The sequence below is a fragment of the Oncorhynchus nerka genome, linkage group LG2 (assembly GCF_034236695.1).
Source record: "Oncorhynchus nerka isolate Pitt River linkage group LG2, Oner_Uvic_2.0, whole genome shotgun sequence".
NCBI lineage: Eukaryota > Metazoa > Chordata > Actinopteri > Salmoniformes > Salmonidae > Oncorhynchus > Oncorhynchus nerka.
Genome location: NC_088397.1, coordinates 42473413 through 42484948, shown reverse-complemented (window position 1 = coordinate 42484948; position 11536 = coordinate 42473413). Strand labels below are relative to the sequence as shown.

General features: G+C 40.4%; 1 protein-coding gene across 1 annotated transcript; it reads left to right on the top strand.

Moving 5' to 3' along the window:
• The first annotated feature begins 7424 nt into the window (after nt 1–7424).
• On the top strand, nt 7425–10640 carry LOC115145321 (calcium/calmodulin-dependent protein kinase II inhibitor 2-like). The gene is made up of 2 exons (XM_065026474.1): nt 7425–7962; nt 8668–10640. The coding sequence occupies exons 1-2, from the start codon at nt 7800–7802 to the stop codon at nt 8736–8738; spliced, it is 234 nt and encodes a 77-aa protein (XP_064882546.1). The 5' UTR covers nt 7425–7799; the 3' UTR covers nt 8739–10640.
• The last annotated feature ends 896 nt before the right edge of the window (nt 10641–11536 follow it).

Sequence of the window (11536 nt, the reverse complement as noted above, 5' to 3'; positions counted from 1 at the left end):
CCTTTCTCTTGCATTTCTAAGAGGATGGTCTCTCTCTCTCAATAAAACAATTATGGTTGGTTTTTCTTTGGATTATCTCCTACCATATCTAGTGTGCTATATTATTATAGCATTATTTTAACATTTCTACAAACTTCACAGTGTTCTCTTTTCAATGGTACCAACTATATGCATATCCTGGCTTCAGGGCCTGAGCTACAGGCAGTTTACTTTTCGTATTATATTCATTGTCACATTCTCATTGTCAAATTCATCAACCAACATAATCTAGCCGCTCTGTCTTCTCGCACAAGTAGCCAACTCAACAAGCCCTGCCAAAAGCTCATGCTGTCAGTGGCAGCGATCACTCTGTCTTCTCGTGCAAGTTCATTTGTTAACTGCGAGGGTTGCATTTAATTTAATTTTTCGCAGGCTGTTGGAGAGGCAGTCTTTTGTGTTTTCTGTTATTGTTAAATGAGGTATTAAGATGGTCACATAATGCATGTATACTAGAGTTGAGGTTTGCGCATCTGACTAGTGATTATTTGTCCGGGTTTCAAAACTTGCTATTATATATATATATTTTTTCTCTCCCAAAACCAACACAGGCCTAAGACGATATATATATATATATCATGGGACATATAGGATTTTGTTGCCTGCTATATTATGTCAATCAGGGTTAGGGTTAAGTTTAGGGTTAGAAAAATGGTACCATTACAGCTATAGGTGCATTGTGTTACAAATCAGGGTTAGGGTTTAGGGTTAGGGTTTTTAAGGCAAAAAACAGTATGGGTTTATAGCTCTCTTGCTCCTCCCTGTGGCCTTCTGTGGGTACTACATTACTCATTCGTAACAATTGTTAGGTTCATAATCTGAGGTAGCAACTGCATCAGATCTGCAAATCAATGAGCTAGACCTATCCATTTGGTTTGCAACTCAGTGAAACTGCGTAGCATTCACTCAATTTGATGCATACGAACAAACATATTTAGACGCATATCAAATTCCCCAGCAGCCATTTAGAAACAACAAATCGTAAAAAAAAAAAGAAGTTTTTTTCTTAATTTAAGAAATGTCTTCTGGCTGTTTAAATCGGCCACATCTTGAAAAAGAGGACAGCGATATGCCTTTTGTTCAGGTTTACACCTTTTTCTGAAAAGAATATGGTTAACCATGACCATAGAATGTTTAACATTTGATGTCTATGCGCCAGTCATCATTAACTCAGTGGGTCACAAAAATGTGTACCCAGGCGAACAGTGAGCTTGCTCACAAAGTAGTTGTAACCTTTTTAATAATGAATCACCTGAGGTAAGCCTCCAAGTTCAATGTGGGCAGGTCTCAGTGCCAGCAATAGCGAAGCAGGCATTGTGACGTAGAACAATGGGCTGGGAATAGAATGTTCGGAAGGCAAGTTGGTTCCACGGTGCTCAATAGAACTAATAGGAGCTGGCAGGGTGAAAAATGCCCTAAAATAAGGCCTGTCTTTTTGTGATTGCTTCAAAATTATGGCAAGCAGCTGGGACATATTGTAATATTATGAAACTGGGCTCCATGGCGGATGCAATGAACTAGTTTTTGTCCGAAAAAAGTGTTGTTAAGAATTTCATCTGTCTAGCCTAACAGTGGATGTAAAGAATCTAGCTAGCTAAAGCATTTACTGCAAATTGAATGTACGATTTTGTAAGCTTGCCTGGCTGATATTTGCCATGCAATGCAGATAGATGAAATAACGTAGTTAGCTATGTTCTTGCTTATTGTGCAGTGGAGGATAAAAATACCTGTATGCCTGTGGATGTGTAGCTAGCTATCTAGCCGATCTGTGTATGGACCCAAACATTTGGTATACGTATTAGGTCAGAACCTAGCTATGAACCTCAGCTATCATAGCTAGTTGTATCAACTTCAAAACAGTCTGAATGACATTAATGAAGCCTATGGATTGAGTACAATATAATATAACTTTGTGCCAAGGATGCAAGTTGTATATACATGTAGTTATTACCATGCATGAGATCCCCACATTGTAACCTGTACATTTTAATATATTCACTGATCATGTACTCTACCTTGGCAAATAAAGGGGAAATTCAGGTATGAATGTCTTTGAGATTATTTTTCAGTCATATCCAAATTCCAGTCTTTGAATTATGCTGTGTCTGCATGTATGTATTACAATTATACACTTCAACAGCGTTTACCAATCTTGGTCCTGGCACATCAATGGTTACACATTGTAACCAATAGACTACAAACAGGATTTAACTAGTTAAAGGCTGATTTGTAAAACATATATACAGAGATAGAATTTAAAAAACAGTACACTGCACTTCCTATGCATGATGTAAATACTCTAAAACCGGTTCATCTCAATGTCTAACGTCCTTCATCTGCATTGATCTGATAAACACAAGATAGGTGTATTATTTAATCTATTGAGAGACTTAATTTCAACCAGTAGAGAATGTGAAACACTTCATTATCCAAGTGTTATAAATACATGCATTATAAATATTATATTTGTAATATTATAAATACAAGTTCAATCTGTACTTCAATGCACATCTGTTGTGCATTATAAAACAGAGGAAGAACGAGGAGGTAGCGAGAGAGGTATACAAGACAGAAAAGGAAAGAGTTAAGGACATAGGAGCAGGGAAGGCAGCATATGCTCAAAGAATCACAGTGCTACCCAAATATCCTCTCAGTTCATCACAATTACACAGTGTATCTAGTTAGCTTGAAGATTATCTTTAAACAGTGTGAGGTGGAGATGATGGGACTGAGGGTTGGCATCCTCTCTCACATCAAAACGTATCTGCAGACGAGAGACCGATGGAGGGGGAGAGAGAGAGCATGTTTAAGCCTTTTTAGTTTTTATTCTAACATTGTTAATCATCATAATAATCAGGAGGTGAATTGCAAAACTGACCTTGGATCATTAACTCTGGGACTACTGCATCTTTATCTGTATTTCAATGTAAAACATCTCTTTAACAATACTTCCTGTTGACCTCACCTCCGATCATGCTGTGCCCTCTATGTAGCCAGTTCGGATGCGGGAGGGGTTCACCGACACAGCTGATATGACCTACAGGATTTAGGGAGTAGAGGAGAGAGGGGTGAAGTGAAGGAGAGAGACTGTTATTGAGAAAACAAGGTAAAGAGACAGTGTTCAACAGGAATCTCTGTGTGTGGCCTCATCTGGTGTCCACACTAAGTGGACATGCTGAAAAACATGAATGGACACATGAGGACAAACAATATAGTGTACTTCTAGAAATAATGAAGTGTCTTACTATTCTCCTTGGTTGGACCTCTTGCCTATTCTTTTACGGTGGAAGGAGCCACAGTTATACACCTGAGCCTGCTTCTGCACAACACAATCCATCAATCAGATTGCTACATCAGTGTGTAGGTGTGGGTTATAGGGTGCCTAAATGTTCTACACTTTTTCAATATGGGTGATTTTAAAATAGCCTGCTTTGTTTTTGTACAGACATCACACCCTTACCTAAACAGCACCCTCACCTGAGAAATAGAAATCAAAAGGAGAGAAACTGGGAATTGAATAAATGCAGTTGTCATAGCTAAGTAAATGGAAGAATACTCTTATTGCAATGTGAATGTCTCTTAAAAGAGCCTTTCGTTGTGCATAGTGTAGTCTATGGTGTTGCCAGGGAACAGCACCCTCTTCGAACAAGTAGGAGGTGAAGATCTCCCGCACACGGATAGCCTCTCTTGCTGCGTTGTTGGACCCAATCCTTGAAACATCCTGCAGAGCAGCAGACTTCTCCTCTGGAACACGTCGGCAAGCTGCAGATCCCCTCCTTGTCCAGGACACAGGTAGCCTTCACACACCTGAATTCCTCCCGGAGGCAGTCCCAGATACCCCTGGTCACCCAACCTTGCAGTGCCCAAATGTTAACTGTAGGCAATCGTTTTGAAGGAATATCCAGTTACAATGTATTTGTAGGAATATGGAAGACAATGTAATTATTTGACTTTTACATCACCAGGTCATTGTGGATTACTAAAGTATAATATCCCTGATAACGTCACAAGCGGCACGCTGCAATTTATCGCTATCTAGTGTACATGCACCGTAGGGTTGTTCCGAAAGCTCTGACCTCATAACGACAGTCAAGCACCCAATCTAACTGGCTACCAGCCAGCTAGCTACTTCCAGACACATGATGAGAGAACACCCCACTCTGACCATTTTACTGCCACTATCAGAGCTGGTTAGGCAGTTTTTATTTTATCTAGAGCATTGGTGACCTTAACAGTGCTGCTGGCAAGAATTTAATTATGCTTTGTTGCCAACGTTTACTGACACTGGACATATTTAACGGGTGTTGAGTGATCAAAAATCCATCAGTTATTCTGTGCTCTAGCAAACTAAGACGAGAGTCTTTTGTTAAGAAATGTAGCTAGATAGCTAGCTTGGTAAACAATGAATCCCAATGCATGACGTAACGTTAGTTAGCGAACCAGCCAACTAACGTCAGCTAGCTAGCTAACAGTACACTAACTTGAAAATACTTTGTCAAAATTAGAGTGGAGTCTTTTGTTAAGACATGTAGCTAGCTAGCTAGAGTATCAATGGACTATAATCACAACTCATGACGTTACTACCCTGCATGAATCTGCAGGTAGCTAACCAACCAGGTTCAATGGCTATAACTAACGTAAACTCACCCCATTCCGTACAAATGTGCGCAACCGCAACATTCAAACGAGGCTACAAAGAAAACTAATGGGGCTGTAGCGACTGTGTTGACCTCAAAATCGGGGGTTTGAACTATGTTTCTATTCAAGCGTTGATCGACATGGTAATGGCTCTACAGTATTGGAGAAAAGTTGAGAACTGACCCTCCGTTACATCGTGACGTGTCATGCCGTAACGTACAGCACGCATAAAGCTACTATTTATGTCTTACAATCTCTCTCCACCAGGTGTAGCACTTCTCTCATCCTTTAAAAACAAGAAATGGACAGTGACGGGCGTAACGGGGGGATACCTAGTCATTTTGTGTCATCATTGCATGCGATCATCATTCTCAAAGCCGCTGTTTACTTCTAAGATCACTTTAGCACCGCCCTAAAAACCTGATTCAAATTATAGTGTTTTATTTACATTTTTAGAGGCGATAAGTTGGACAGATCGAGTGTAAAAAAAAGAAGCAATTGTCCCACACAACATCTCTCCTTCTCACTATCACCCATTAGTTTCGCTTCCCCACCCGCCATTTAAAAAAAAGACCCGACGGGGCTCATTGCCTTCTTGAATCATGCAGAAACGTGCAGAAATTGTGCTTTACAATGGTATTGACATTACAGTTGATCTGGAAGTATTACGTTTTTGGGGAGCTAAAATAAGGTCAATTGTACGGACCAAGGCGATGTACAAAAGTGAGTGAGTTTACATTGCTCAAGCAAATGTCAAAATTAGAAATGTGTAATATCTGAAAATGTAGCTAGCTAGACTATCTTTTTTATTTCTATTTGACCTTTATTTAACTAGGCAAGTCAGTTAAGAACAAATTCTTATTTTCAATGACGGCCTAGGAACAGTGGGTTAACTGCCTCGTTCAGGGGCAGAACGACAGATTTGTACCTTGTCAGCTCGGGGATTCAAACTAATATAGCTAACAGTACACTTTAACTTGAAATTAGGTTTATGCAATTTTACTACGCAATACATTATTTAAAAAAAATGTGTTTGACACTTACCTCAACATACTGATCAGCTCCAATAGACAGATGCATGCTCTATGGCAGACCAATACAAACTCTTCTCTCAGCATGTCCAGTCCACTTATTATCTCTGCCAATCACGGCTAGCTGGAAGGTTGCTCACTTTTTCTGTGGCTAAACCAACTAGGCTCGCAATTTAACAATTGTATTCGTATTTACAGATGACATACAAGTTTGATAAGGCACATGAACGTTCACATGTTCGAGAAGGCATTCCTGCCAAAAAACACATTTTGATTTAAAAAATAAAATAAAATGTTTATGTTCAAACAGGTCTTCTGTGAAGTCGTGACTTACAACATCCGCCTAGTTTCCTGAATTGGGTCACATATGGGAATTCAGAACAGAACAACAAAACAAATTATAGGTGTAAAAGTCTTAAGGGGCATTATGTCCCAATTCAGCTTAGGTAGCCTTCATGGTTTTTAGGGTGAGAAACAGAACCAGGTCCTGTATATACATGGCTGTGCTCCTTGGATCAAAGACTGACCGCCTGTCTGTCTGATCATATGAAAACACTGCCATGCTCTGGTGAGGCTTCATGCTTGTCTACTAGGTGGGTGTATCCATAACAACACTGCTGTAACACAGGCATTACAAGGCATGCCAGCTAGAAAAAAAATCAGCCTGGTCTCATAGACTAGACGTAACATAGTAAATGTCATTACGAGACACTCAAATGAGTATGATATGTTACATTTGGTATGGATACATAAGACAGTTAGCTCAAAAAACGAAAGTTGGGTGGTTGGTCAGTGTGGATGGGTGGGTGTATAATGCAAATGTATGGCAACCCAAAGGTTTGAACTTAAACTTTAGCATTTTAGCTAATTAGCAACTACTCACTACTTTTTAGCTAACCCTTTCCCTAAGCCTAACATTAACCCTTTAACCTAACGCCTAACCCTAACCTTAATCCCTAACCCTAACAGTAGTGTTAACCACCAAGCTATCATTAATCACAAAAACATTGAATTCGTTACATATCATACCTTTTTGCAAATTCATAACATATTGTATGAATTGCAATTTGCAACATATCATATGAATTATAATTCGTAAAATATCAAATATATGAAATGGATGATGGACATCCCTAAATTAATACATACCATACGAAAGGTATCACATCATACTAATTGGAGTGTCCCGGATTTGCATTTACTATGACACGACTACCCCTAAGTCCAGGTTGATAGACCATCAGACAATATTGGGCAAAATACAGTGACTGGACCTATACATCAACTCAACATTAGACTTTAAAATCAGCCAAAAATATCTTTAAAATTCTCTGGAGAAAAAGCCTATATTGGACTTAAATTTCCTTTTTAAATGTGAGAATTAAAAAGATGAGAATTATCCTGCTTTTGTTCCTTTAATAGGTTGATGAACATGCAATAATATTGAATAAAAAATATCTCAATATTTAGTCTTCCAGTAAAATACTATTCTAGTGTCCTTTGGATTTCAGCTAGATCCCAGAGGGCAGATGGAACATCAGCCTGTCAGGACAAACTGGAATCTTCTCTGTTCTGTATCTGATATGGGCTGCAGAAGACGCTCAGGTCTGTCTCTCTCTGTCTCTCTCTCTCTCGCTCCCTCCCACTGCCTCGTTTCCCTGAGAGCCGTGTTTTGCATCTCTCCCTAATTTGCATTTCTTCTTTAGATTTTCCGTGCGACGGTCTAGCCGCTCGAAATCATAGAATAAGGCGTAGCACCGCAGCAATATCTACATGCTCCCGGCATTTCCAAAGCAATACGCACGGCGGAACCCATTGGAAAATTTGAATAATGTTGCCGAAGCTTTCCGGAAGGTGAAATTGAGGAATATATTTGGATCAATCCGTTTGGTTGCGCACTAGAGGAGACACATGCCTTCGAGGTAAACAGACAGCAGGACTGGACAGCCAGATAGTAGCCTAGGTTATATCGTTTTTCTCCCGCGTTATAAGCGGTTACAGGCTGTTATAACGCCACGGTAGTGGTCCTAAGGTCGAGCAGAGCGTCATATTTTGGTTTGTGCACCTTGGTTGGTTATTGAGACGCAGTTGGAAATGTCGGAAGTACTACAAGACGAAATGAGTCATTATGGAAATGAGGACGATGAGGGACACCTTTCCTTCACCTGTCGCCTCCAAGACACCAACAACTTCTTCAGCGGCTCGCAGGGGGGCAAACGCCCGCCCAAACTTGGACAGATAGGCAGAAGCAAACGAGGTAACCATGACCAAAGTATTTTCAGTTGTGTCTCCATTGTCCATATACTCAACATTGGATGGGAAATAATGGTAGGCTATCGGCAATTCAATGGGAAGTTTATTCTGATGAATATCGTATGGGGGTAATCGTTTTTAAGAATTCTGTTCGCATTGCAACACAAGTTTGGATGCGCAGTGCGTGCGTTCTGCTGTGAAATGCCTCTAGGTCCATGTGTAAAACTCAACTCCACAATGTACTTGACATCACGGAGTTGACCGGCGACTAGTGTGTGCGGACAGGAGCTCAGACGTCACATAAAATGTAGTTTTTATTTTTTTAAACGATGTATTTCAGCACTCAAATAATAGAACAAATGTTCGTGGATTTGAGTTTTACTTGGCTAAGTGTTGTCATGCTGTTCCACTGAATTTTCCACATGGTGGGATTCTATAGGATTGTAGAATGTATTCTGTATGTGCCTTATTCTTGTGTGTGTGTGTGTGTGTGTGTGTGTGTATGTGTGTGTTACATACAACTCATGTATCACATGCGCAAATGCACACACACCATCTTTCTCTTTGTCTTTCTCTCTTTCTACTTCCGTGCAGTGCTGTTGCCTAGTGCATGAGTTCCGTGTATTCATACCAGTTAAAGATTAGATTCTTAGATGTGATAATGTGCCAAACCGCCTCCTCCTCATCATCTCCCTCGTGTTCTTCACAGTCATCGAGGATGAGAGCGGCGTTGACGAGGCGCAGAAAAACGGGACAGAGAAAACACAGACGGAGGCTTAAACACACCACCCCTGCCCCCCCCCCCCCCCCGAAAGACATTGATTCTCATTTTCTATTCGAAATCAACAGTTTTAATCCAAAAACACTATATATAAGCACCTTCATCCCATATGGCAGCAAGCACTTCTAGACCCTCTCCCAGTCCTCATGATGGTGATCTCCTGGGACTTATACTGGCAGGATGGGGAAGCAGCCAAGACAAGAGATGGAGACGGACACGGAGACCGAGACGGTGATGGATACAGACGCCCAGGTGAATGTCTGCCAGGGTTTACGCCCATAGAGCTTGTCTAAAACGGGGGATGACCAGCCTTCTACCCAGAGAGCTACATGGTGAGCAGCAGGCTTTTGCTTCAGCCCTACACATTTTACACTAGTCAATTATTGGTCGTATATAACTCCTAAGCAGGTTGACCAACAAATGTAGCAGTCTGAAAACTGTCTTTTCATGGTCCTGGGTAGCAGCTCATTCGTAGCATTAGGTGTATTAGAATAGGGATGGATCAAAACCCTGCCGGAGGGGGATAGTTCTCAAGGAGGAGGGTCTAAACCATGTGACCAGGAGAGGATGCTGATGGAGGAAGACAATGCTGTCGAACAAACGCAGAAATCAGGGAACAAACTATAGAAATTATCTTATAAACTAAAGCACACACACACACTCTTATATCAATCAAACCATATGATATTACATTACCATTCTTTCTGCTCTTGATTCTTCTGATGACGAGTGCAAACAAATAAATAATATAAATAACTTGTAAATAAGAAATGGTACAGATGTAGGATCTTAATTTGATCACCCTGTTGCAGTAAAACTTGTAGTGTATGTGAGGTTTAAAAAGGCATCTGAAGTTAGTCATTTCCACTTTGAAATTTCAGGCATGATTTCCCTTATGAGAAATGCATCAAACCCTACAAATGTCCATTAATTATGATCCACATAATAATTCACATTTCCTGTTGCTGCAAGATTATTTTCCTGCTGTAGCAAACTGGCTCAAATTAAGATCCCTACATCTGCAGCCCCACGTTCTGTTCTGTGCCAGTCGGTTTCTGCTCTCTTGTCAACTCCTTTTGGAATTGTCATTTTTGGTGTGACAATTGGTCGTGATATGGACCTGGCAAGATGGCACGAACAGATCTGAGACCAGGCTAACGTTTTGTTGCACAGCGGAGAAAAGAAGCAGTGAAATGGTTTGTTGTAATCTAACGTAATGTGTCTGTATAAAGAGACCTTATTTATTAACCCTTTGGAGAAGTATTTTGCAGTGCTCAAGGCCTGAGGGAAAAACGGAGGGAGATTTTTGTATGGAGAGAATTACGATGACAGAATTAATGAAGTGATCTTTTCCTTTTTTTTTACTTCTTATAAATTTTGATGTCGCCTGATCAGTTTTTGTTACCATCCTTTGCATCTATAGAGTCATGTATACACATTATACAGTACTGTACATCACTTGTTTGTAAGGCACCAAAAGGCCTAAAGTCTGGATTGTTAAATATAAATGTACACACTCCCTATTTATGAACTATTTCTATTGCATTGCGCATTATCACGTGTGCCAAATATCAGGAGGGATAACCAGACAACATGGTTGCTTATGTTGTGCTTTCTATACGTTTAATTGTACAAATTTTGTTATTCTTCTGTTGTTGCCATTGTTCAGGGCTTTTTCTTACCACTGAATTACCAACTGATGCATGGCAGAAATTGAATCATGCATGCATGGCAATGTTCTGAAGATGATCTTGTGTATTCTAGAACACCTCCTATACCACTTTGAATGACTATCCTCCAGAACAGTCTTAATATGACGTATGTTGTACTGTGCTGTACTATTATCTCACTGATTTGTACAGTAGTCTAATATCTTGTAATAAAGATTCAGAAGAAGTTAATTAAGAAGTTTACAGTGTTTATTGTGATGTATGTTGGATAATTCTACGTTGCTGCCGAAATGGTGCTGCGTCAGAGGCGTCATGCCCATTGGGGGCACAAAGACACGTGCCCCCTCAGATGTTTTTTTTTCTTCTTCTGTCAGCAGTATTTTGTGGAGGGGGCACACAGACTTTGATTGATAGCCTGAAATGGAGTACCCCCACCTATTGTCCCTAGTAAAGTGGTTCCTTCCAAGGTGCACCACAGAGTATGCTATGCAGGACGCAGTGCATGCAGACAGTATCGCCAGTGGAGGAGGAGAGAGAGAGTGTAGCAGACTGACACATACAGCGTTTGATTTGATTTAAGCTCCCGGTGATCGGCATGACTTGAGGTATGTTTGCAAATTAATTTGATCAAGATATGTAGCCTATTGATTCCTTGTTGATGAATAAATCATTTTAAAAAATGTTTCGTTGTTTCTCTGTAATACTAGCCATCTAGCAATTTAATGAGGTTGGCTTTAGCTAGCCAGCTAGATAGGTCCCCAATCTCCTGACCTCATAACTAGCTACCAAGCCAGGCTATCAATCAAGTTAGAGTAGCTTGTCGAACTAGACTTTATAACTTTATAAAAGGAAGCAATTACTGCGCGAGGTGGTCAATCGGGGAGAGAAGGTCCATAGGCAGGCAGGAAGCGTGGTCTCATAAAGATGTCTCGCTGTCAAAATTAATCACCCACTTGGATGATGCTACGTCATTAACATGGTACCATAAAGCACACCACATTTAAATAATAATTCAAAAGCAGCCTTATAACTTTGTCCTCCCTATGATCCTCATCACTGCACACCTCTGCTGTCTTGCTTTCTGCTTCTCAACCTCCGGACACTGGCTGGCATTCAAATCAAAACAG

Excerpts from the sequence above, each read along its gene's own strand:
- LOC115145321 (XM_065026474.1), top strand. The coding sequence starts at position 7,800 with ATGTCGGAAGTACTACAAGACGAAATGAGTCATTATGGAAATGAGGAC. Across the intron at positions 7,963-8,667 it reads GATAGGCAGAAGCAAACGAG|TCATCGAGGATGAGAGCGGC; the intron begins GTAACCATGACC and ends TGTTCTTCACAG.